The following is a 27,665-nucleotide window of genomic DNA, read 5'->3' on the forward strand; positions in this document are numbered from 1 at the left end:
GACAGGGACGGGATGCGATGAGACAAGGGTGGGTGGGGCCTGAGTCTGTACAGGCGTAGGAATCAGGGAAGACTTCCCAGAGGAGGTGAGCTGCGAGGAGCTTTGCAGAGCTGGGGTGAATTAGCGGAAGGGAAAGGGGAAGGACAGGTACAAGAATACACAGGATGAACTTTTAGAGAAGGAGACAGCAGCATTAATAGCTTCTAGGAGACGTAATTCTTATCCAAGAGTTCAATACCTTGTATTTTAAAAAGCATCTGTTAGTCCACAAATGTATTTAGGGGTAACACTTCAAGACTGAATTAGAAAGTGGAAGCTTAAAATACGTAAAGCATTTGAGTTTTGAACAGCAAAGATTTTTGATGGCAAAAAGATCTAAAATTTTAAAAAAATCCCCAAATTAGGAGTGAACTGGCCTCACGTGCCAACTAGTAAAGACCCTGGAATGTGCTTAGTGCTGAGCTGGGTCCTCCAAGAAGCAGACGCCAAGATGGGCCCAGGTGTGCGTGAGGAAAGGAGGGGGAGGCTGAGAGCAGAGCAGGGGGGCGCGGGTCCGTGCCAGGGAAGGCAGGCGGGCGGGAGCGCTCGACCCGGACCTGCAGCCCCCGCCCGAAGGCCTGCCCCTCCGCCCCGCTGCGCCCTGGCCGCGTGGGGCGGCCCGTGGGAGGCAGGGACTGCGGATCAGCCCCGCTCTGTGAGGATGGAGGTCTGCAAGGAGCGTTCTCACCACGCTGAGCTCACCCGCCGGGACTGCTCCTCCTCCTCGTTTTCCCACCACGCGCTTTCACTGAGCAGGCACATGTCGTGTCCTCTCGCGGACGGGACATCGCCACCCGTATCGGTGGCTATTTTTGTTTGCGGGAGGAGCTGCGAGTCGCAGGAAGCCTGCAGTGACGCCATCGCCTCTCGGCCCTCCGGGTCCCACCTCTGACTCCCATCAAGCCTGGGCTGCGGCCCCCGCAGGGTCTAGGTAACGATACACGTTTCTGAAATTTCCCTTTCCTAGAGGTGAACATGTGCTGTACGTGTCCCAGCTCCTGGTGTGAAAACCGTACAGGAATCTGACAAGAGAACCTTGCACCTGCACTGGAGGGTCTGTGGCCGCAGCAGCTGCCTCCCTCCTGCCCCCGCCGGGCGTGCCGTGTGTCAGCCAACAGGAATCCTGGCTTTGCTGTCACTGCCGTGCTTTCCTGTCTCAACTCGGCTGGTTTTACAGCATCCGCAAAGGCCCAGCTCAGAGGCCCCCCATCCCGTGGCCTTTTCCTGACCAGCCAGGCTCGCAGTGAAGCGGCTCCGGCTGCATTTCTGACAGTGGGTGCACACCTCCGGGGCAGCCCCGGCCGCTTGGGTCACAGGGCAGGGCCGCCTCGCCTTCTCTCTCCTGCCGGAGGCCGCGGGGCCTTGCTCGCTGGGTACCTGGACCTCACTCTGCTCATGGGGATTCACGGGGACTTCCTGCCGACAGACAGGGCTGAGGCCGGCCCCTCCTGCAAGTGGGCGGCTGGGGAGGCCGTGGGGGTGACCTGGGGAGCGGCAGGAGCCAGCGCGGGCATGGGGGGCTCAGGGGGCTCGGGGGGGACTTGGGGCAAAGTGGGAAGGGATGAGGTCCAGCACTGACGATGGGTAAGGACAGGCGTGTTTATACAGGTACCAGAAACAGGAGAGTGGAAGGGAGAGAACGCCAGAGCCAAGGGGCTGTGTGTCAGCTGCTGGTGGCTCGGCTACGGGAAGTAAGGCTTCTCTACCAGGGAAGATCGCGAACAGGACAACTGAAAAACACACGTTCAGTGGCGGGGACCAGATGCTGAAGGACATTGTGCAGAATTAAAAGTTTATTTTCAAGTACAATTTAGGTAAAAACTTGAATTTTGCCTTTAAATTAAATGAGCAGCAGAACACGAGCAGCCAAACAGCGGCACCCATCACTCCCAGAATAAGCACACCGAGACAACCAAACGCCTTTCCAGCCCCGCGTACCTGGAAATGTGGACTGGAAACACATTTGGCTAACTGCCTGAAGAGAGGCTCCATGATCTTCACAAATTCCGATGGCTCAATAACATCTAAAATTTCTTCTAGTTCATTTAAGAACATTACTTCTTTTGGACTGTGAGTCTTTGGCCAGTATTTGAGCAGGGCCATCACCACCTGCAAAAAAGCACACACACGTGACGCCTGGTGCCCCAGCTCCAGGACCAAGCGGCCACGTTCACCGGGCACCCCCACTGCAAAGCAACAGGGGAAGGTGGCTCCCCCCTTGCAGAAGGAACGGGGATTTAGTAAATTAGTACTTTCTTTTTTTTTTATAATTAGAGAAATATGTAGTAATTGTATATACTTTAGAACCAGTTTTAAACTACACAAGCCCCTTTCTCTGATTAACCACCTCTTGAGGGAGAGTCAATTCCCTTAGCACAGAGAGAAACAAAAACAAGCATCTGGCAGCGTTTTGAGAGAATAAGACCAGCTGAGAAGACAGAGCATGTGAACCCACGTACACGCTGCAGAGTAAAGAGAGCCAGTCGGGAGCTGTCGGCGACACGCACACACACGCATGTTCACAGTGTCTCCAGCTACGTTACGGTCTGTCACCGAGTGCCGTGAAGCGAGCTGAGGCTGTCCCCTCTGCGTGCGCCCTGGGCTGGGCACTCCCGCCACCGCAGGGCGGCTGAGGCCGGCTCCCCACCACACACGCCACCAGGCCATGTGGTCCTGAGTTTGTGATGAGGAAACTGAGGCTCTTGGAAGTGCCGTTCCTGGCCCGAGTCACACCACCAGAAAGGGGTTTCTGTGGGGTAACTTTTCTTCCTTTTTATGTTCCTGCAGTTTCCAAACTTCCTACAGCCATCACACTAGTACAAGGTTGGAGCTGATTTGCTGCAGATTAATAGATTAATATTCCTAGAGTTTAGTTGTATTAAGTCTAAAAAAGGCATTTTATATACTTCTGGTCAAGTACAAGCATATGCGTACTGTGCACACACGTCCACATACACACGTACTGCACACAGAAGGCACCACTGCAAGCTAATCCCTTCAAGCAGCTCTTAGCTGAGTCACGGCAATGTCCTGGAGCCACTGTCCCCACTCCTGGCCACCAACAGGCCTGCTGTGAAATCAGCCAAGGCTGCTGGCTCTCACCTGACATTCACAGCTCGGCAGCTTGTGCCAACCTTCTGCTTAGTAAGCCACTCTTTTAAACATTACAGTGGTCAAAAAATAAGGTGGGTGTTTAAAAAACATCCATTTACAACAATTCTGTTCCAATGCTTTTGGCATTCAGGATCCCGGATTATCTCCTCTATTACACTTTATAAAAACTTCAAACATCATAAAAACAGAAAATGCTCCTAGTTTTGAAGCCTGGCATAAAAACTCACAGCACAACTGTCTTTAAAAGAATGATTCAAAAAGGCATCATTTAACGATTTCCTCCTCCTTTCAGTTCAGAACCTTTGCCTGGGCACTGACTGGCACGACGCTCCTGTGTGCACTGGCCGCGGGGAAGAGCCCGGAAGCTGTAGGGCCCGTCACAGGGCACTGCTCCGCCACCCTTAGCCAGGGGGATTTTAGGGAGAAATTGATTTGGGAGCCAGAGAACACAACTGACTCGGCAATTCAATTTCATTGAAAAAGTATTGCTTCTGGAAGCAGGTTAGCATGTGGGACGTATGTTTATGCTCTCTGGAATGAGCTCTGATGACCACCCCGCGGCTCCAGCGGCTCTAGTGCCCTGCCGCCTTCTGTGGAAGAGGGCGTCTGCCCGGGGGGTGCCACCCCAGCCAGCAGAGGCCATCTGCTTCCAGCGCAGCTCCAAGCGCCGAGGCTTCCTCCGGAAACTCAATGGCCCGCTGGCTCCCGGGGCCAGGACCTGCATGCTAGGGAGCGGGGCCAGGCTTTCCAGGCTCTGCGCCCCCATCCCGCCCCGATGTCCTGACACAGGAAGCGCTCCGCCGGGCCCCAGTACAGAGCGGCTCACCAGGAGGCGGGCAGGCGAGAAGGGAACGCGAGGAGCTGCTCTGCTTACGAACGGGCTTCTCGATTATTAACACCCTCTCATTTTTTTCTAAGTGTGTCTAAGTCTGTCACGGAAGAGAAACCCCCCACCCCCACCCCAGCGTGGGTTAAGTGCCTTGATGCTGGGGGGGCCCAGCCCTTCACGCAGCGAAGGCCCTGGGTGGGGGAGCCCTGGGGCAGGGGCGGGGGGCTGGGGCGGGGGGAGCACGCGGCCTCCGAGCTGCGTGTCCCTCTGCCGCCTGCAGCGGAGGCTCCTGCCGGGCTGCGTGGATTCGATGGGCAAGACGGGGGGTGGGGGGTCTACACCCACAGCGTGCAAACTTAAAAGCCAGTTAGACTCAGGAACTCAGCATTAAGACTTTCTCGTGTGTCTCCCATATAAAAACGACGGCCACACAGGAAAATGGGATAGGAAAGACCCAGGAACGTCAACACCTCCCTTCTCTAGTCTAACAGTATTTTAAAACTCAAAGTTTAAACCGGCACCTGACAGGCTTGGATTGACTAATCTAGGCTTTACTAGCCTTTTTATTCTTAATAAAGATAAAATGCTGAGAATATGAGAAATTAGAAATCCAAACACTGAATGATGCAAGAATCATAAAATAGTTACACTCTAAGTTGGAAAGAATTCTCAGATGGTGAAACCTCTTTAGTACAACAAGCACTTCAAACCCTCACCATAATCCCTTTGACCTAAGGAGGTTAAATAGGTTGTCAAACCAAGCAGACGCGAAAGTATTAAAATGCACATGATTTAATGGATACAACCATTCAAGGGCTTCGAGTGAAAGGAGTAAAGTGAATAAGGTATAAGATGGCAATCTTATTACGTAAAATAATCTGTACCATAAAGGAAACTTTAATTAAAATTACTAAACTTTAAAAATGTACACCACGAATGAAACCCAACTGTTTTTCAGGATTGCAACTTAAGTTGAAATAAGGCAGGTGTTTTGACAGCAAGTCAGCACCGACACGGTGCTGTGCTCCCACCTAGCAGAGCCACGTGTTTCACCAGGTGCACTGCCAAGAATCAAGAACTTGCCCAGAGAGCGGTACTTACTGGCTCCGTAAGGGTGCTGTCCTTTTCCAAGAACTGCACTACACAGTATGCCAGCTACAAAGGAAAGGAGAGAAAACATTAACAGCTCATTGCAAAATGAAGATGCTGCTGTTTCTTCTGGCAGCAGGTTGGCACCTTCCTGCAAGAGACCGGGGCCTGACGGAGCGAGGCTCTGCTCTGGGCAGGCCCACCCAGCCGTGGTACCGCCCCCTACTTGGCGTGGGTGCTGCTCGGGGCTCTCAGGGAGGGGCCTCGAGTTGCTGTCAACGGATCAGAAAGCTGAACGGTCTTTTAGATTAACCCCAATAAGTCAGCCCAAGCATGGGGTATTTTTCCTGCTGTCCTTTCGGAGGTTGTAATGAACACGTAAAACCACATTAAGATCTGGTTCCATTTTAGATCTTGGAACTATTAATTTCTTTATCAAACCATTAGTAGGACAACAACCTGGCTGGGTGTAAAGGTGTTACCATTAATAGCGATCGGAGAAATCACTCTCATGGAAATATTTTCCAGGAAGTCAGTGCTGTTCAGATCAGTGAGAGAATCTACTTTTCTGTAATTCACCTCATGCCGCAGACTTCCACACAGGCCCGTGACAAGCTCAGGCCACTAGAAACACAGCGGGAGGTGCGAGTGTGCCCTCAGTCCTTGCTGTGCTTCCATCAGCACAGTGAAGTCCCGTCTACACACGAACAAGAATGAGGGAGAATTCAAGCGTCCTGGGTAAATGCAGCCAACGAACTGGCTAGTAAGCACTACTGGCCAATTTTTCAATATAACTAATTTAGATTTCTACAAAGTTTTAAAACTCCAGTTTTTTTGATTGATTGTTTTTTTTAAACTTTTTCATAGGCCATGGACATATGGGCTTTTTTCCTTTAAGGTATGAGATTTTAAATTACAAAAAACTTTCCTCTGAGAAGCTTTCCTGAGTCCTTTCATTCATTCAGTCACTTCCTTCTCTATTTAAAACACATTTAAGAATTCTGTATTCTGGAGATTTTTCTGAATTTCTCAGAAGGAATCCTATTTACCCTCCTGTCCTTTCCATTACCAGCAGAAGCTAGTTAGGCAAACAGATCATGTCATGTTAGGAAGAAAACACCTCCAGGAGGAATGGGCTCTGGTGTCTCGGCTCAGAGTGCCCACGTGTGCACCACCTGTGAACGGGACCCGGGACCCCTTACCTGGGGGTGGTAGACACTCAGGGATTTCACTTTGTGCAGTGGTAATAACACCTTCAATAAGAAAATCTTGTGCTCCTCTTTCAGTGGTAAGGCAAATCCATTAATTATACTGCAAAAAAAAAAGGGACTTATTCAAAGATATAGTATTTACTAATTTCAGATTTTTAAAACATCTCTTGCTGTTTTTCTTTTAGTTTGTGTAAAAGCCTGAAAACCAGCAGGCAAAATGTTACAGAAAAAAGGAGAGTATAATCAGAAATTTATAGAAAACAAATCTTCAAGGAAGCATATCTTTGTAACTTTAAGATAATTTAACAATTCCAGGCTTATGGGGCCTTTGGGGACAAAGCCTCTTCCTTCCACAGCTGCTTGGCAGTGGGGGGCCCAGGATGGTCCCCACCCCAGAGGCCCCCACACCCAGCCAACATCACCTTCCCTCCAGCTTGCATTTTCACCAGGGCTTTGTCCAGCTTCAGAAACTTTTGCTTTCCCTGAGCTTTCCAGGCAGAACCAAGTCAGAGTACTGTAGAAGGGGTGTGAGTTAAAACTCGGCAAGGAAAGGATTCCTACTCGCAGCTGCTAAAAGGAAGTTTTCATCTCCAACATAAGCAGTTTGTTTCATTTTATATTAGGCAAACACAGGCAAATGTTACTGAGAGCTGCAGAAACAGTGTCAGCCGTTTCTAAATTGGCCTTCTGTTACCCATTCATCTCACGGCACAGCGGGGGCCTCAGGGGGGCCCAACAAGTAAGCTGGGCCCATTCACCTGAGGGGACCCCAAGACAAAACACCCGGAAAATAGGCGGCAGTAGCAGAGGTAGCACGGACGCCCTGTGCGTGGTGAGGCAGGCTGCGCCCCACACCTTCCTTCCCCCCATCCGACGCGTCTGCCCTTTTAGAGACAAGAAAAGGGAAGCAGAGAGCAGTGAACTGGCAAGCGGAGCAGCTCACGCTCCTGGGCGGAGGTCCACGCCCAGCCTCTCACCACCCCTTCCGGAGAGAGAGCCAGTCCAGAGCGTGCTGAAACAACCCAAGCAGAATTCTCAATGACTGCCATTTTTCCAAATTACATCTAAAACCTCAAGGAGAGTTTTTCTCAGAAATATGGGTGAGACCACAGATGCACAAGATAATCAGTGTTCCTTGAGGAAAGAGTTTTATGTTCAAATAATTTTGGGAATCACTAGATTAAACAGAAGTCCATGTCCCCGCAGGGCTTCTTGGAACCTTTAGTTGCTAACGCTCCCTGAATCCCTCGGAAAGGCACGGGATGATCGGCACTGCCCAGTTCACCCGGCCCCGGGGCCTTGGGACCGGGGTGGGGTGGGAGATGACACTGGGAAAGGAGGCCCAACACAGAGCCTACAGAGATCATCGGTTTTTTAAAAATGATAGCAAGCGAGAACTTCATTTGGATTAAGAAGCTGAACATTCTGAAATGCTGATGATAAAAAATTTATAAAATCAAAGAAAACTGAAATATCAGCATTTGCTCAATAGCCCCCATACACAACAGTGGTCATTCTTACATAAGCTTCTAACATACCTGTTCACATGCTGCTCTTAAGCACATAACTAAAATGGTCTTTCTATAGTGATGACACTGAGGTATATGATACAGAATCTACCCACAGAACCGGAGAGAGTTTGTCATCTAGTGTGTCCTAATCCAAGAGCAAGCACCTGCTATTAAGTAAACTCTTACTTAAATTCTTATAGAAGAGGATTTAAATTGCATTGTTTTGGGAAAGGGGGCAGTTGAGCTAGATGAACTGGACCATTCTGGTATAAACTTCAACTAAAAGTCAGTTGCTATCAATAAAATACAATGCCTTACCTTCCCAATATCTCCAGTAACTCTGCTATGCCATTGTGATGTTCTGTTTCATAAATAAACCTAGGAAGAAAATTATCAATCAGAATTAGACACTCAAAGCTGGAAAGATTAAAACCCTCTGAATAAGAAAACAGTGCCTTTAAGGAGGGAAAAAGCACGCAGCCAGCCAGTCAGGCACGGGGCCTGGCGAACTTGGCCTCTGCGGCCTTCCCGGGCCAGAGCAGGGCGTCACCCTGCACAGGCGGTGCCTGCAGGGCAGAGAGCTCGTCTTGCTCGATTTTTCCCCAACATTTCATCTTGAAAAATTTCAAACATACAGAGAAGTTGAAGGAATTTACAGTGAACACCCAAGTTTCAGCCACCAGATTCTACAGGTCGCGCTTTTCTCTATTATCACATATATAGCCATTAACCCAGCTTGTAAGTTGATGTTTTACTCAATTTTAGGGCCTCTGCAATTCAGCGCAGTGCCTGGAAAGGGCAGAAGCTATTTCCTCAACCCTCTCGGCCACCCCCCTGCCCGTCCCTCCACACGCCCTCAAGAGCTGTCCTTCCAGAACGGGAGTCCGCGCAGCCCCGAATCCCGCGTGTGGGGCTGGCCAGGACCCCCACTGCACCCCCAGGGCGAGGACTGAGCCGAACAGAGGCTGCAGACATGGCTGGTGAAGGAACCGGGACTCCAGGAGGAAAAGGGCCTCTCCCTCAAGGCCGCCCGCCCAGAACCGCCCGCACAGCCTCGCTCCCCTGGCATCAGTCTAAAGCGACAGGCTGAGCGCCCAGTGCCCAATGGAAACGAAAGGAGAGCGGTGCCTGCAACAGGCACCTGCCAATGGCACGACATTTTAGAGACAGCTCTGAGCCAAAACATAAAAGTCTGCAGTGATTAAAAAAACTCTGATTCTGAAATTCCCTTGTCCTTCTTTGAAATGAAGAGTGGCCTTAAGGTACACGACAGGCCAAGCATCCATAAAATGAGATATTCCTGAAACGTGGGTCTTTAGGTTTCTGTCTTCCCAAATGGCCAGATTTCCCCGAGGGGCTGGTGCTTCGCTGGACATTGAAGGAGGACAGTGACCGAGCGAGGGGGTCGAGGGGCCTGGAGCTAGTCTGGGCGGCACCCAGGCCCATACACGGTGCGTGGCACAAGCAGGAGGCGGGAAAGCAGCTGAGGCAAAGAGGGACAGGCTCCACAGGGCAGCTTCCGGAAACTGGGTTTAGTCCTGCAGGCGTCAGGAAACCCAGTGTGCTGGTTTGAATGTATTGTGTCCCCCAAATGCCATTATCTTTGTGGTCTTGTGTGGGGCAGAAGTTTTGGTGCTGGTTGGATTTGCTTGGAGTGTGCCCCACCCAGCTGTGGGAGATAATTTTGATGAGATGTTCCCATGGAGGCGTGGCCCCACCCATTCGGGGTGGGCCTTGATCGGTGGAGCTATATAAATGAGCTGACTCAAAGAGGAAAGGGAGTGCAGCTGGGAGTGATGTTTTGAAGAGAAGCAAGCTTGCTAGAAAGGAACGTCCTGGGAGAAAGCCGTTTTGAGGCTGGAGCTTCGGAGCAGATGCCAGCTGCCTTCCTAGCTAGCAGAGGTTTTCCGGACTCCATTGACAATCCTCCGGTGAAAAGTACCCGATTGCTGAGGTGTTACCTTGGATGCTTTGTGGCCTTAAGACTGTAACTGTGTAGTGAAATAAACCCCCGTTTTATAAAAGCCTATCCATCTCTGGTGTTTTGCATTCTGCAGCATTAGCAAACTAGAACACCCAGCGTGAAAGGCACAGTGAAGCTGATGTGACCCGGTGGCACCGGGCGCACCGAAGGCCCGGGGTTTCCCTCGGACACACCTCTCAACTGCCCTGCACCCCGTCTGCTGTGAGGAAGACCCCGCGAGTCACGGAGAGGCAGGGGAGACGGAGCTGCTCGGCTGGCCGAGGACAGAAGAGCCCATTCAGATGGTAAAATTGTGAGGAATAGTAAGTCACGGTTCTTTTAAGGCACTGTCGTGGGTGTTTGTTCCGCAGTAAAAGGCAACCGAGGCTGCTCTCGCTTGCCCACCTGACCTGCAGGTGCTGCTGCTCACAGAAGAGGAATTACAGGTGAGCCACAGTGCTGCTCAACCCACGCTTCCAAAAAGTTAGAAAATTTTAAAAATGATTAGAATGAGGAACTACAGAAATAAATGAGAGCTTTATATGAACATTTTCAATTACTTCAAATATTTATGAAATACTCTTTTCCTTATAAGACATGGTTGTAATACATACAACTAGATGAATGGAACAGAGCTTTCAAAAACTTTCTATTTTTCTCTCACCTGAAATGGGAGTCATGGTGAAGATGGATATCCAGACCAATTACAGAATATTAACAACATGCTTACTTTCGATCGCATATGCCAAGAAAGACAAAGAAGGGGTTACTAAAAAACAAAACAAACCTGTCACCGTCTAGCAGAGTGCTGGGCACTTACCAAGAACTGAACTCCATTACATTTAACAACTTTTGAATAATAATCTATTTAAATATTTCAGTTATTAAAGTTCTTTCAGATACGGGGCATTTTCTACTTTTATTGCAAGTGTCCAGCAGACCTGTGCCTCGGCTATCTGAATAAACCTACAGGTTAAGGAAAAAGCCATGTTAGGGAGGGCTTTCATTTTAGGCTTAAAAGAACGGAAGCTGAATTGTGCCTGTTCTCTGTTGTTTAAATAAGGTATATTGTGTCTGGCTAAGTACACAGCCAAGTAACGATCTAGTTAAAAAGGATGTGTTAACATTGTACATACATGTCTCCACAATCTAAAAAGAGAAAGGGAGAGCAACTAAAGAGATGACGACAACGAAATGCAACACGTGACCCTGGATGGGACCGGGTGAGGGAGGAGAGAAGGCTCAAAGGGACACTCTGAGGACATATCGGGACGTAGGACAACACTAAACATAGACCGCAAGCTTGACAGCGACGCTCAACTGCCTGAACTCGGCGGACGGTGGTTCCACCCATGAACACCGTTGTTCTGAGGAAACCAGCGTGGCAGTGTTAAGTGTTCATGGAGCGTGATGCGTGCAACTGACATTCAAGTGTTCAGAAAATGGACTGAAAAAGAACGAGAAGAGCAGACAGATGGACAGGCAAAAGAATACGGTAAATGTGGCAAAATGTTAAAATTGGTGGATCCTGCTACCAGGGCTCAGGTGGAAGTAAGGGTACGTTGGAGTTCTCTGCAGGGGGACTGTATTATTTTTGTAACTGTCCTGTATGTTTGAAAGTATTTCAAAATAAAGTTAAAAAAAAGGGGGGGGAGGCTGATACCTGGAAATACACAATGAGAACGTTAACACTGAAGGAGCCACTGTGCTCTGGTTTCTGGAGGTGCGTCAGATCCGGGCTGCCTCCAGTGTCCCACTCCGCCATGTAGATGGGGTGAGCTCAGAGGAGGGCACACAGCAGGAGGGCTCTAATTCCCAGACACGGGACGTGAGAGGAGGGAAGGGAAGACTTCGCTCCGGGGCAGTGCACCGGGCTGCAGCAGACAAGAGGAGCTGGGCCTGGAATGCTTGGAGGGGCTGTGTCTCGGCGGCTGAGGGACCTTACTTGCTGTCCTTTATTTGGATCCTTTATTCTTGTCCTGTGCTTGGTCACTGCAACCAAGTAAGCAAGGGCCCGTCAAGGCCCCACGGTGCCAGGGCTGGGGCTCCCCGGGCTCCCCAGGTGGCAGCCTGTCACCCCCACGCAGCGAGTGGGCTCCCAGGTTACGGGCAAGCTGCCGTGTTCTCGTTCCCGGGCACTGTGGATTTGCCACTGCTTTCAGTCCCTGAGGTCAGAGGTGCCTTTGAGAGGCAACCTGTCCTGAGGAGCCAAAACCTGTGGACTGAGTAGGCCTTCCAGGGACAAATAAGAAGCTGGGCCGCTTCACATCGAGTTGATGTGGTGCCCACGGGGGGCTGGGCACAGGCTGGCACTGGGGGTGTGCGGTGGGCAGCCTGCACGGTCCCTGCCCTCCCGGGGAGACCTGACCCCAGCTGCCAAGGGAGCCTTTCTTAATGAAGCGATGTTTCGGGAGGCCTGGGAGGTCGCAAGAAGGGACTGTGGGAAAGAGCATCCAGTGAGCTGAAACGGCGTGGACAGAGCCCTGTGAGGGAGCAGACACACACCGGGAAGAGGAGTCCCCGAGCCTGGCCGAGGAGCTGTGCCGCTTCACCCCAAGAGGAACAGGACGGGGCTGGGCAGTGAGCGTGACCCAGAGGCCGCAGCAGAAGGGAGGGGTGTGGACAGCTCTGAGATGCTGGCACCAGAAACTTCGGTGAGACATGGAAACGGAGAGGCGGGTGGTGGAGAGGTCAAGGAGGGCGAGACGCTGGAACTTTACGGAACGTTCTCTCATGAGCCGTGGGGCTGTGAAACCGAAGAACGCTACTTTCGAGCGGCTCCGCAGGAAAAGATGCCTCCAGCCAGGGCTTCCAACCATTGCCCCCTTCGCCTTGGGGCACAGTGGGCTCTGCATCTCCTCTCACCTGTCTTCTCAGAGTGTCTTTCCCCCTCGCAACCTCCTCCCTTCCCTGAGATTCGGGGGAAAGCCCAAGCAGTGCCCGGGTGGAAGGCAGATGCCGGCTCTGGGCAGAATCCCCCCATCTCCACCTCAGGGCGGAACATGCTCAGGGCTACGGAGGTTTCCGCAGAAAACCAAAACCAAGGAAGGTGGTGAGGAGCTGGGGCCGCGGGAGGGGGCTGCGGAGGGAGGGCAAGGAGGGGTGGGGGGGATGGAGCAGGGCCTGGGCAGCGGGCAGGGGCGTGGGGGGGCACTGGGGTCCCAGTCTAGAGGCGTAAACTGGTGTTCCACCTGCACACGACAACACGGCTGCTTAGAAAGAGAAAAATTACTGGAACTTAATCAGATGTCAAAGAAAAGAAAAGGAGGTGGGGGAGTACTAAATGCTAAAATGAATACCAACATGCAAAAAGACAAATGCCATCCACACACTGACTTACCTATAAAATATATTATTTATCTGTTTTCTGATGTAAGCTCTTAAGCCTAAGAATTTTCCATAGATTCTGTGAAGGGTAGTTTTAAGAAAATCTCTCTCCCGAGGATCTTCACTGTCAAAGAGTTCTAAAAGCTTCAAGAAGAAAAAGATGCTGAGTGACTCGCTGTACCCCCTCCAGATGTCTGGGGCTGTCAAATTTTAGCTTATTTGTACTTTACCTGTAATACAAACTTCTGATCAATATATTTCTTCGCTACATTAGGTTGGAAATCTGGAGACTCTAAAAATCTTAAGAAAAATTCATAAACAAGCTAGAGGGAAAAAAAGAACAATGAAACAAATTAACATGGTATTTTATTAAATAGAAATTAAAACACACCATGAATTGAACCTTCCTTTGCCTGCCAAAATAGCCTTAAAAAAAAGCCACATATATATGGAATTAATGCTAAATAATGGGGCTTAATTTAATTATAAGAGACGATGACAACTATTTTATTTAGCTAAGGATCATGAACTATACCCTTAAGTGTCAAGTAAACAAAATGATTCCCCTGGCAGATGTCACTAAGGCTTAATTAAATTATCCCGCGTGGAGGGCACAAGGACACAGCCACCACCACCGTGCCGTGCCCGCCCAGGCCCAGGGCCAAGCCCAGGGGACACCTGGGAGCAGCGGGCAGGAAGGAGCCCGGCCACCAAACTGAGCTTCTCCCCTTTTCTCGTTGGCTCCACTGACTCTTCCCTTCCCCAGCTTCGCCTCTTCATTTCCCTCGCCCACCCTCCCGACCCAGCTCTCGGCTTACACTGGCCTCGGTGCCACTCACGGGCGTCCCCACCAGTAGACCCTCCCTCCCTCTGGCCGCACAGATGTGTTTAAAGGGCACCAGTCAGCACCTGAGCTTGGGGGAGCACTGTGGGTGCACATTAAATCTAAGCATCAAAAAAGGGGAACAAATGTCTGTGTTAAGGCCTCTAAGTCAGAATTCAATGGCTGTAACAAAGTGGTGGTTTCCATTTAAAAACATGGATAATCTTACATCTTGTAATTTGTGTAAAGTGTCTGAACAAACAAAAAACCCATCACAATTTCTCTCTTCTGCACCAATATTCTTCTTGTATTTACAAGCCTGCAAGGTCTAGAACCACCGAGGGCACAGGCTCACTTGTAACCTCGGGCCAGGGCATCAGCTCGAGGGGAAACGCCCGCGTGCGCGCGCACGTAACGCCACCCTCGGCTCCCAGGGCACCCCACGGCCGCATACCTGTAGGTGAGGCCAGGCTGCTTCTAATGTTGGCTCGTCTTCCTCCGGGTCAAACTCTGCTCCCGTAGGGTTGGAGGAAGGTGGTAACGTTCGAAACATGTTAACTGCAAACTAAAATCCACATATTCTAGTTATAACCAGGACATGAAAAAGGTTCCAGAACATTTTTACAAGTCTGAGTGACTCTAACGGCAGCTGCTTCCCGTGGTGTTCTGGCTCATCCTTATGCTCAGTGTTCAGAAGCAGTGGGGGGTCCCCAAGGACCCCAGATCAAGACCACAGCAGGAAATAGGTCGCCTTGGACCGGTGACCACAAGTGCCTTTATGTGACTCTCAGCTGTCAAATTTTCAAACCAACCCCAACCAGTGCTGATGGGGGAATGACTTCTGCAGCCCCTGGCTTCAGCGAGCGGGAGGGAGAAATCATGGAGTCGCAGACTAGAAAGCGCTGAAAGCGGAGAGGAAATGACACCTGCCACGTGCGGTGGGAGTCTCGTGCGACACGGACGCCGACGGCCTCCGCTGGGTGCCCTCAACAATGACAAGGCAAAGCAGTGGTCGGGACGGAGCTGACGGACCACCCCACAGGAAGGGCTGCGCTCAGGCAAGAAGGAGGATGCACTGCTTGGAAGCTCCGAGGGACAGCCCGGGACCGGGCGCCTAAATTCCAGCTGGTCTGTTTGACTTGCAAAGATAAGATTTATGAATAAGATGTTTCTCTGGAGTTCGAATGATCCTTTCAAACATCTCATTATCTTTTTCTCTAATCTCCACCTTTCTATTGCCCCTCGCCACTTCCCCCACCCCAGGCTCATTTTACGTCCCACTTCATAAAAATCAATGCGTTTGGAGAACCTAAGATGGCGGCTAGGTGAGACAGGGCAAAAAAACACCTCCGTGAAAAATACTAGATAAAAACCAGAAAGTGACCCAGAACACCACTTCCAGAGTAGCACCAGCTGGACAAGGTCTGCTAGATCTACAGGGACCGTGCACTTGGTGAAACCAGGAGTCTGCATTCTGACACGAGTGAGTGAGCCGGCTGAGAGTCCCTCGGCCACGCTGCGGTGTGGGGAAATGGTGGATTGGCGTTTGGAGATGGACTAGTTCTTTAAAAAAAAAAAAGAAGCCCGGGAGCAGCTGCAGATATGATGGGAGCAGGCTGGGCTAACGCCTCAGTGTCTTGTGTGGAGGATACCCCTTCCCATACCCATTGCTGATTGTCTCGGGCCCAGGGAAGCAAAGGGGAGCCAAAAGGAGAAAAAATACGCATGACTTGCAGCCATCTCCCCAGCGGGCAGAGGCACTCCTGCCTGGGGCCGAACCAACAGCACAAAGCCATGCCAAGAAACCCAGCGTGACAGCGAGTCTTTCCCGCAGCACCGTGCACACGCCACAATATCGGCCATGGACAGTGGTCTTTCATACACCCACGGCTGATTGTCCTGGAGCTGGGAGGGCGGAGCTGTGAGGAAAGGGGGAAGTTAACGTGTCCCATTCAACCATCCTTGAAGCGGGCTGGGAACGCCCCTGCATGGCCTGGTGTCCAGGGCTTCCCTGGAGGCCGGAGCGCACTAGTGACGTGACACGGTCCTCCCTCAGCAGAGGTCCCGGAAGAGCACAGCAGGGAAGGGGGAACCGCTCAGAAATCCCAGGGATTTCTACGCCAATACCAAGGACTTTTGGGTCAGCGGCAGAGAACAGCCTTAAATCTCTGGGAACACCTGGGAGGTTTGATTACTAAAGCTGCCCTGCCTCCCTAACCGCTCAGACACACGCCCCTCATTCAGGGTGGACAGCACCAACAACACACCCAAATTAAGTGCACCAACTGGACCCCACAAGAGTCAGATCCCCACACACCACAAAGACAAAGTTGGGGAGAACTGACTTGAGGGGAATAGGTGACTCACGGACGCCATCTGCTGGTTAGTTATAGAAAGTGTACGCCACCAAGCTGCAATTCTGACAAATTAAAGATCAAGTAAAGCAAATGCCAAGAGGCCAAAAACAACAGAAAATCTTAAAGCATATGATAAAACCAGACAATATGTAGAACCCAAACCCAAATACCCAAATCAAAAGATCAGAAGACACACAGTACCTGCCACAATTAATCAAAGAACTACAGACAGACGACGAGAGCATGGCACAGGATATAAAGGACATGAAGAAGAGCATGGCACAGGATATAGAGGACATGAAGAAGAGCATGGCACAGGATATAAAAGACATAAAGAAGACCCTAGAAGAGAATAAAGAAGATGTTGCAAGAGTAAATAAAAAAACAGAAGATCTTATGGAAATTAAAGAAACTGTAGGCTAAATTAAAAAGACTCTGGATACTCATAATACAAGATTAGAGGAAGCTGAACAACAACTCAGCCTCCTTGAGGACCACGGAACAGAAAATAAAAGAACAAAAGAAAGAATGGGGGAAAAAAATCGAAAAAATCTCAATGGATCTCAGGGATACAATAGATAAAATAAAACATCCAAATTTAAGACTCATTGGTGTCCCAGAAGGGGAAGAGAAGGGTAAAGGTCTAGGAAGAGTATTCAAAGAAATTGTTGGGGAAAACTTCCCAAACCTTCTACACGATATAAATACACAAAGCATAAATGCCCAACAAACTCCAAATAGAATAAATCCAAATAAACCCACTCCAACACATATTCTGATCAGACTGTCAAATACTGAAGAGAAGGAGCAAGTTCTGAAAGCAGCAAGAGCAAAGCGATTCACCACATACAAAGGAAACAACATAAGACTAAGTAGTTGACTACTCAGCGGCCACCATGGAGGCGAGAAGGCAGTGGCATGACATATTTAAAATTCTGAGAGAGAAAAATTTCCAACCAAGAATACTTTATCCAGCAAAACTCTCCTTCAAATTTGAGGGAGAGCTTACATTTTTCACAAACAAATGCTGAGAGATTTTGCTAATAAAAGACCTGTCCTTCTTCAGACACTAAAGGGAGCCCTACCGACAGAGAAACAAAGAAAGGAGAGAGAGAGACAGAGAGAATTTTAACAGACATATACAGAATATTACATCCCAGGTCACTGGGACACACATTTTCTCTAGTGATCACGGATCTTTCTCCAGAATGGACCATATGCTGGGACATAAAAACAAGCCTCAATAAAATAAAAAAAAAAGAAATGAATTTGTTCAAAGCACATTCTCTGACCACAATGGAATACAAATAGAAGTCAACAACCATCAGAGACTTGGAGAATTCACAAACACCTGGAGGATAAAAATGAGGGGGAGAAGAAAACATTCTTGGATAATCAAAAGCTGAGGGACTTCATCACCAGTAATCAGTCCTATAAGAAATGCTAAAGGGAGTTGAGCAGGCTGAAAGGAAGGGACACTAAACAATTGACTGAAACTACATGAAGAAATAAAGATTTCCAGTACAGATCACATGGTAAATATAAATACCAATATTACTGTATTTTTGATTTGTAATTCCACTACTTACTTCCTACAGGATATAAACTACATGAACTGTAATGATAAATCAGTGGTTTTGGACTCAATGTAAAATATGGAATTTTTGACAAGAACTACATAAAGGTGGGGGGAATGATGGAGTATAGGAACATAGTTTATGTGTCATATTGAAGTTAAGTTGGTATCAAAGAAAAACAAGATTATTATAGATTTAAGATGTTGAATTTAAGCCCCACAGTAAACACAAAGAAAGTATCAGAGAATATGACCATGGAGATGAAAAGTAGAGTAGGGGTTACGAGAAGTGGGGGAAGGGGCAATGGGGAGTTAAGAAATGAGTGTAGGGTTTCTTTTGGGGTGAAGGGAAACTTCTAGAAATAGATGGTGGGAGGGTGATAGCATTGCAACATTCTAAATGTGGTTAATCCCACTAATGGAATGCTAGGGAGGGGGTGGAATGGTTTAAGATTTAGGCTGTATATATGTTTCCACAATTGAAGAAGAAAAAAAAAAAGACAGTCTAAATAGATGACAATTAAATGCCAAGGACGATCCTGGATGGGATCTGAGGATGGAGGAGAGGAGGCTCAAAGGGACACAGATGGGACACAAGAAAAAAAAAAAGGAAATATAGAATATAAGCTTTATATGAATGTTGACTTTCTTGAACTTCTTAGCTGCGCTTAATGAGACTGCATAAAAGAATGTTCTTGTCCATGGGAAAGGTATATGTGAATTATATTGTTTGTTCAAAGATATGTGCAGGTTGTTTCATATGTTCAGAGGACAGAGCAATAGATGATAGATGATAGATAGGGAAGGAGGGAGGGAGAGAGGGAGAGAAGGAGGGAAAGAAAGAAATGGTGGTGTGACAGGATCTTAAAGGTGATGGAGCAGGGTATCGGGGGAGGGGGGTCAGGGTATGACGGAGTTCTGTGTATGGGGTTTGCACTGTTTTACAATTGTTCGTGTAAGATTGAATTTATTTCAAAATAAAATATATTAAATTAAAAAAAATCAATGGGTTTTATGGCAGATATTTCTTACATGAATTCTAGAATTCTTTGGAGCAAGGCACATTTCAATGGCAAATGGTTACTATGAAAAGTTAGACTGCAAAATAAAGCAAAAGATACATCAACAGATTAGTGATAGAAAATATATACAAGTTTAGTTTGCTACAGCAACGATTTACAGCCTGGTTTTCTTTTGTAAATAGTTTAAATATCATCAATTAACCTACTTAATAATCCTAAACCACCACCTGTGGTTACAGAACCAACCCTGTGAGGGACTCCCATAGACAGTGCCACCGCTCCCCAAAGTGCAAAATCAAAAAGTCTGACCCAGAAGATGAAATCCGACTCCTCGAGAAGGACGAGAGCAGCAAGGGCAAGCCCAGGCGGACCTGGCTGCTCGGAGGCCAAGCAAAGACCCGCTGACACTGACTCACTGTTCCTTCGTTTCTTTCCTGTTACCGATATCGAACTCCAAACCTCAGCACCAGTTCTCATAAAGAAACATATTCACTCTTTGCGTCTTCTGCTCTGAAAGCCCTATCACCAACTGGTTTCTCTCCACGTCATCTGAACAACCAACACAGGTTGTGGAAACAGGGCAGGCACGGAAGGACAGAAAACAGAGGCTGGAAGTCCTGTTAGAATGCAAACATGAGAACTGTTCCTAAGACACAGGCAGAAAGACAAACGGCTTTGGAACCTAAACCTCTGAGGGTCTATCTGTATGATCTTGACAAATCATCTGCCCTCTTTGGGGGCCAGTTTCTCCTCTGTGAGACTAAGTATGATGTGAACAAACCTAGGCATGGGGTCCGGAAAGGGATGGAGAGGGAGATGGGTGCTTTCATCCATCATGGCCACAGAACTCCAAAGAGACGGGGTGGCGAGTTGCCTTCCCTGGTGCCCTGATCCCCAAAGCCCACAGATGATGCCAAGAGGGGCCTCACCTCGGGCAGCCCCCATCTCTCCAAGGCTTGCCGAGGGGCAGAAGAATGTGCCCCACCATTACGGGCTTTGTGGGGAGCGTGGCATTGTTGTCCAAGCTTTCCTCTCTCTGGAGCTGTGGGGGTGGGCCTCAAAGGGGGCACGGCATCCTGCTGTCTACTGGGAGCTGCTGGCCTGGAGCAAGGTGCAGTGTGGGGAGGGCGCCTGCGGGGGTCAGACGTGTGGTCCCCGGTCCTGGAGGTGTCTGGGAACACAGCCTGTGCCCCCCTCTGTTCCAGAGCGTTCTGTGGCATGGCCTGTGGCAGGGCAGGCAGAGAGCATCCTGGGCCACCTGCTCCATTTCCCTGTCTGCACATGAGGGGCACGGAGGTCAGACGTGGGTGGTGCAGGGGGGCTGCCCAGAAGGGCTGCAGATGCGGACAGAAGGGGAAGGCTGCCCTCTGTGAGAGGCTCTTTAGTGACAGAACCACAGACACAGACTGTGTGCAGGCACTGCTGCCTCACCGGAGGCCACGGGCTCTCCACTCTGCCCTCGGGTCCGCTCAAGGCCGGGGCGAGGCGAGGCTGGGCCAGCCCCCCTTTCCCCTCCGCTCCCACCTCAGGCCCCTCCCTGAGCCGGCCGCTGGGCGGGAACCTGAGAGCCCGAGAGTACAGCCTTAAACCAGACCGGACTTCCGGAGCCAGGCAGGAAGAAAAAGTTAAGCAATCTGCCCAAGCCATATTTAGGGGCAGGAAAGAAGAGCGAACAAATCATGGTTAATGGTATTCACTGAGAAAAAGAAACCGTGCACCAGCGCGCTGGGGCCCCCACAGCTGGTCGTGTCCTCCCAGTAGTGAGGCTCAGGGCTTCAGGTGGCTGCTCCACTGCCCAGGGCCTGGCAGCCCAGGCTGGCCCACCTCGAGCGCCCCGGGCCCGGAGCCCCGATGCTGAGTTAGGCGTCTGCAAGAGGAGTCGGCCCCACCTGTCCCCAGTGCAAAGGCCCTCTCAGCACCCTGCCTGATGGTCCGAGGCCAGGAAGTTTCGTTATTGCTCTGCTCTGACTGACTTACAAGTTATTTCTGACATGCAACAAAAAAACTCCCCACTTGTCCTTTCCCAGATTACGCTGCTTTAGAGCTCACCTCTAGCAAAGGTTAACTATCTGAAGGATGGGTATTTGGCAAAAGGCGCAGAAGGCAAACAGGATGCCAGGCCAGATGACTCAGTCTCCAATCCAGCCACACGTCTCAGCACCGACACCTCAGGGGTCACATGAGTTGAGCGCAGCAGGCACACAGACGAGCAGGGCACACATCAGCATGCGGGGAGGCACCTATGCGCTCTGCAGACGCACGGAGCATGGGCTGAAGACACCACCACACGTGATCAGTCAGCATCAAGCCACAGACACCAAAGGGAGTTTCGTTCGTGCTGTAGATCTAAAGGGCCTTAGGTCTCCTGTGGCTCAAACAGATCCACTGTACTCTTGCTCCTGGAAGACACCAACTCAGAGCACACACTGAGGGAGGGACAGACGCAGAGATGCAGCCACGCTCTCCATCAGCGAGGGGCTGCATGGTGTGGGTAGAGGGCCCTCAGCCCAGCAGGACGGGGATGGAAACACCGGCAGAGCCTTGATGCTCTCAGGGCTGGAAGGGGCAAATCCTTCTTTGCGCTGGGCCGTTCTGAGGCAGCATTTTCCAAGCGTTTGGAACCATCCCTCCCGCCTTCTGGGACAATGGCAGCTCCTGAGAGTGCGCGGGTGTGGGCGACTCACGAAGCCTCTGCTGGCGGCGCGGCCGGCTCTGGGAACTACAAGGATGCACCCCATCTCCAGCTTCCCTGACATTTCCACTCCTCTTCCTAAACCTGCTCTGCACATGCTGTTCTCCAAATCACTGAACTTATCGAATTGTGTAGGTGCACACCAAGACAGCTCAACAAGCAACCTCATGGAAAACTCTTACAATCTGGTAATACCATGCAGCCTTTCTCTACCGCAAATACTCATTACTGATGGGAGAAGAGATGAAATATTCATGCTGTGATGTAACTGCAGCACAGCAGAACATACAAAGATTTTTAAGATGCGAAGAGACCTGCTCCAAAAACAAAGATCAGAGATGCCCAGGGAAGAAGGTTTCGTTACCCACAGTTCTCTGTGCAAAGCCTCAAGGGTTATCCTACCGAGATCATTTATTCTCTCAGTTCTACTCATGTGAACATGGTTTATATCCCATGAGTTCACCAAAGGCCAGATTATAGCCACTGCACATGTAAATTACATGTTTCTAATGCAATAGAAACATTAGCTTCTGAGAGTCTATTGCTAAGAGACACATTTCAGGGGTAGCAACATTCTTTTTCCTTTTCTTATGCAAAATTGTCATTTGTTTGCAAACGATAGGATAATCTACCTGCAAAAAAACCAACAAAGGCAATAGACAAACCATCACAGTTGGGCCTCCAGGTATAAAACCCCCCAAAATACAAAAACTAACTTCTCTACTACCAATAGGAAGCTAGAAAATATAATAAATAGGAAGATCCCATAAACAGAGCCACAAAAAACTGTAGGGTGCCTGGGAACTAATGGCAAACCTACAAGGCCTTGGGGGAAAAGCATAGAAACTCTAAAACGGCACCAGAGAAGCCCGAAGAAAGGGATGGTGCCCTGTCACCAAGATGCAGCTTCTCCACAGACCAAGCTATCAATTTACTGTGAGCTTACACATAATTCTAATTAGGTTTTTTGATGAACTCAATGAACTTAAAATTTTTTTAAAATTTTATTTTGAAATAAGTTCAAGGTTATAGAAACAGTTGCAAAAACAATATAAACCCCACACACAGAACTCCAGCATACCCCGACCCCTCTCCCCCGATACCCCGATCCACCAATTTTAACGTGCTGTCACACCGCGATTTCTCTTTCCCTCCCTCCCTATCATCCTTCATCTATTGCTCTGTCTTCTGAACATGTAAGAGCAAGATGCACACATCCTTGAACAAACACTATAATTCACATATACAATTCCCACATTCTTTTATGCAATCCCATTAAGCGCAGCTAAGAAGTTCAAGAAAGTCAACATTCATATAAAGCTTACATTCTATATTTCCTTTTTTTTCCCCCCTTATGTCCCATCTGTGTCCCTTTGAGCCTCCTCTCCTCCATCCTCAGATCCCATCCAGGATCGTCCTTGGCATTCAGCTGTCATCTATTTAGACTGTCTTTTTTTTTTTTTTCAATCGTGGAAACATAGGTACAGCCTAAATCTTCCCATTCTACCCCCTCCCTAGCATTCCATTAGTGGGATTAATCACATTTAGAATGTTGTAATGCTATCACCTTCCCGCCATCCATTACTAGAAATTTCCCTTCACTTCAAACAGCAACCCTACACTCATTTCTTAACTCCCCATTGCCCTTCCCCCATGTCTCATAACCCATACTCTACTTTTCATCTCTATGGTCATATTCTCTGATACCTTCTTTGTGTTTACTGTGGGGCTTAAAATTAACCTCTTAAATCCGTAACAATCTTGTTTTTCTTTGATACCAACTTAACTTCAATAGGACACATAAACTATGTTCCTATACTCCTCCATTTCCCCACCTTTATATAGTTCTTGTCAAAAATTACATATTTTACATTGAGTCCAAAACCACTGATTTGTCATGAGAGTTTGTGTATTTTATATCATGTAGGAAGTAAATAGTGGAGTTACAAATCAAAAATTATTGACTTCTATTTGTATTCCATTGTGGGCAGAGAATATGCTTCGAATATATTCAGTTTTTTTTTTTTTTTTTTTTTTTTAATTTATTGAAGCTCGTTTCATGTCCCAGCATATGGTCTATTCTGGAGAAAGATCCGTGATCACTAGAGAAAATGTGTGTCCCAGTGACCTGGGATGTAATATTCTGTATATGTCTGTTAAAATTCTCTCTATCTCTCTCTCTCCTGTTTCTCTGTCAGTAGGGCTTCCTTTAGTGTCTGAAGAAGGACAGGTCTTTTATTAGCAAAATCTCTCAGCATTTGTTTGTCTGTGAAAAATGTAAGCTCTCCCTCAAATTTGAAGGAGAGTTTTGCTGGATAAAGTATTCTTGGTTGGAAATTTTTCTCTCTCAGAATTTTAAATATGTCATGCCACTGCCTTCTCGCCTCCATGGTGGCCGCTGAGTAGTCAACTACTTAGTCTTATGTTGTTTCCTTTGTATGTGGTGAATCGCTTTGCTCTTGCTGCTTTCAGAACTTGCTCCTTCTCTTCAGTATTTGACAGTCTGATCAGAATATGTGTTGGAGTGGGTTTATTTGGATTTATTCTATTTGGAGTTCGTTGGGCATTTATGCTTTGTGTATTTATATCGTGTAGAAGGTTTGGGAAGTTTTCCCCAACAATTTCTTTGAATACTCTTCCTAGGCCTTTACCCTTCTCTTCCCCTTCTGGGACACCAACGAGTCTTAAATTTGGATGTTTTATTTTATCTATTGTACCCCTGAGATCCGTTTCGATTAAAAAAAATTTTTTTTTTCCATTCTTTCTTTTGTTCTTTTATTTTCTGTTCCGTGGTCCTCAAGGAGGCTGAGTTGTTGTTCAGCTTCCTCTAATCTTGTATTATGAGTATCCAGAGTCTTTTTAATTTGGCCAACAGTTTATTTCATTTCCATAAGATCTTCTAGTTTTTTAATTTACTCTTGCAATTTCTTCTTTATGCTCTTCTAGGGTCTTCTTTATGTCCTTTATATCCTGTGCCATGTTCTTCTTGTCCTTTACATCCTGTGCCATGCGCTTGTCATTTGATTTTAGTTCTTTGATTAATTGTGCCAAGCACTGTGTCTCTTCTGATATTTTGATATGGGTGTTTTGGATTGGGTTCTCCATATCGTCTGTTTTTATCATATGCTTTAAGATTTTCTGTTGTTTTTGGCCTCTTGGCATTTGCTTTGCTTGACAGAGTTCTTTCAAGTCAATCTAATACCAATCTAATTTTTCAGACCTACAACTTGGTGGCGTACACTTTCTCTAACCAGCAGATGGCATCTGCGAGTCACCTATTCCCCTCAAGTCAGTCCTCCCCCACTTTGTCTTTGTGGTGTGTGGGGGTCTGATTCCTGTGGGGTTCAATTGGTGCACTAAGTTTGGGTGTGTTGTTGGTGCTGTCCGCCCTGAACGTGGGGCATGTGTCTGAGTGGTTAGGGAGGCAGGGCCGCTTTAATAATCAAACCTCCCAGGTGTTCCCGGAGATTCAAGGCTGTGGCAAGAGTCTAAGCCTTCATTTCAGCTTTGCCCCAGATTTTCTCTGCTGCTGACCATAAGTCCCCGGCATTGATGTAGCGACACTGGGATTTCCGAGTGGGCCCCCCTTCTCAGCTGTGATCTTCCAGGACCTCTGCTGAGAGAAGGCTGTGCTACGTCACAAGTGCGTGCCATCCTTCAAGGGAAACCCTGGGCCGCCGGGCCGTGCAGGGGTGTTCCCAGCCTGATGCAAAGATGGCTGAATGGGGCATCTCAACCCCCCGCTTTTTGCACAGCTCTGCCTTCCCAGCTCCAGGACAACTAGCTGTGTATGCACCCAAGGCCACTGTCCATGGCTGATATTGTGGCGTGCGCATGGTGCCGTGGGATGCACTCCCTGTCACACTGGGTTTCCTGGCGCAGCTCTGGGCTGTTGGTATGGCCCCAGGCAGGAGTGTCTCCAGTCCGCCGGGGAGCCGGCTGCAAGCAGCACGGTTTCCTTCTCCTTTTGGCTCTCCCCTCTACCCCCTGGCCCTGAGGGAATCAGCAGCGGTCTATCCTCCACGCCCGACACCGAGAGGTTGGCACAACCCGGTCCTGCCGTGCTTCACTGTGTGGTGAACTTAAAATTTATGTGGAATAATAAAAGTCCTAGCAACAATCTTCAAGGGAAAATCTGCTCCTTTCCTCATTCGTGAAGTTAGTTTGGATCTGCTTTTGGGGTACCAGAACTGAGCTATCATCATGGAGAATGTGAGCACCACGTTCCATTCACCTGCCCCTACGGCAGTGCTTGGGACAAGCACACACCAGCCACCTTGCTAACTGCAATAGCAAGTAGCTCCCTGAAAGTTGTGCACATTTTGATTAACCCTTGAGACCTCAGCTGGAATATAATTTCATCAGGGAAGCATTCCCTGATGCCTTAGTCCTAACCGAGTCCCTGACTGTAAGCTTCTAGCAAGCTGTGCATTTTCTCCATCTCAACAACTGGCTGGTCAGGTGGCTCTGTGTTTAGTGTCCTCCTCTCGTCACCGCCAAGTGCTGGCTCAGAGGAAGCACTCAGTTAGGTGAGGGGGCAGGGCAGTGTCTTCCTTCTCACTAACTGTGGTGGTTTGGAGCTGTGACCCCTAGAAAACCATGTTCTCAAATGTAATCCATTCCTGTGGGTGTGAACCCACTGTAAGCAGGACCTTTTGACTGAGGCTACTTCAGTTAGGTGTGACTGGCCTCATTCAGGATGGCTCTTAATCCTCTTGCTGGAGTTCTTTATAAACAGGGTCAATACAGGAGAGGGAGGAAAGCCAAGAAGGCAAGAAGCTGAAATCAACAAAACCCAGAAGAGAAGGCAGAGACAGGAGATGCCATCATGTGCCCTGCCATGTGACAAGTAAGGACCAAGGGGCAGCGGCAGCCAGCCCCAGAATCCCACAGTCTTCAGGGAGAAAGCATCGCCTTGACGACCCCCTGATTTGGACTTTCTCTTAACCTCAAAACTAAGCAAATAAATTCCCATTGCTTAAGTTGCACCACTGCACTGGCATTTGCTAGAGCAGCCCAGGGAACTAAAACACTAACCTAAACCACCACTTTCTCTAAAGCCAAGAGCTGCTTGCAAAGAATGCAATTTAACCTCTGAACAGACACCAGAAAGGGATATATAAGAAAAGAACTACATCTAAAAGCAACTTAAATTCTTATTTCAGAATAGCTTGCTATTTTTACAATCACTCAAATATGTTAATTAAATAACAGTTAAGAGCATCCCCATGGGAAGAAAGCCTACAAATCTTTGTAGAATACCTAATCAAGGAAATTTGGTCTCAATTTTTCAAATGATGACTATTTCAATTTTATGACTATTTCACACTAAAAATGGTAACTGAGCAAGTATTTTACACACACACACACACACACACACACACATTTGTTATTTAAATCCCTTTAAAATATAATTAAAGCAAAAATATTGACAATATATTGTGGGGTTAACAACATAAGAAGTAAAATGTATGGCGCTAACAGCACAAAGGCTGGGAGAGAAGAAATGGAAGTATAATGAAGTAAAGTTCTTTTACACTATGTAACATGATATATTATCATTAGAAGGTAGACTGTGATAACTTAAAGATTTATTCCAGAAAAGTCAAATCAACAATTAAAATCAAACAATAAAGAGTTACAGTTAAAAAGCCACAGGAGACAAAACGCAATCATAAAATGTACTCAATTAATTGATTGAAAAGAAAGCAGGAAAAGAGAACAAAGAACAGATGGGATAAATAGAGGAAAAAAGTAGCAAGATGGTAGATATAACCCAATCATATCAATAATCACATTACGAGCACCCCAAACAAAAGGTTTTTTTGTTATGACACCACAAACTCTAGCAGCAAAAGAAAAAACTGATAGACTGGGAGCCATCAAAATGAAAAATGTTTGTGCATCAAAGGACATGTTCAAGAAGGTAAAAAGACAACCTAGAAAATGGGAGAAAATATTTGGAAATCATATATCTGAAAAGGGTTTAATATCCAGAATATATAAAGAATCCCTGCATCTCAAAGAGACAAATAACCCAATCAAAAAATGGGCCAAATAGTTGAATAGCCATCTCTCCAAAGAAGATATTCAAAGGGCATCTGAAATGCAC

General features: G+C 48.1%; 1 protein-coding gene across 10 annotated transcripts in view; it reads right to left on the bottom strand.

Annotated features, from left to right (window-relative positions):
* Positions 1-27,665, bottom strand: part of PPP2R5C (protein phosphatase 2 regulatory subunit B'gamma) — a 157,409-nt gene that overhangs the window by 17,397 nt on the left and 112,347 nt on the right. For all 10 annotated transcript variants that reach the window (XM_037831843.1, XM_037831845.1, XM_037831848.1 and 7 more), the window contains 7 exons: positions 14,361-14,471; positions 13,314-13,406; positions 13,097-13,227; positions 8,112-8,171; positions 6,274-6,382; positions 5,084-5,137; positions 1,978-2,148 (listed from right to left, as the gene is read on the bottom strand). In XM_037831843.1, the coding sequence (XP_037687771.1) occupies positions 1,978-2,148; positions 5,084-5,137; positions 6,274-6,382; positions 8,112-8,171; positions 13,097-13,227; positions 13,314-13,406; positions 14,361-14,471 (729 nt within the window). The remainder of the gene's footprint in view (positions 1-1,977; positions 2,149-5,083; positions 5,138-6,273; positions 6,383-8,111; positions 8,172-13,096; positions 13,228-13,313; positions 13,407-14,360; positions 14,472-27,665) is intronic.

Source organism: Choloepus didactylus, chromosome 4 (genome assembly GCF_015220235.1).
Source record: "Choloepus didactylus isolate mChoDid1 chromosome 4, mChoDid1.pri, whole genome shotgun sequence".
NCBI lineage: Eukaryota > Metazoa > Chordata > Mammalia > Pilosa > Megalonychidae > Choloepus > Choloepus didactylus.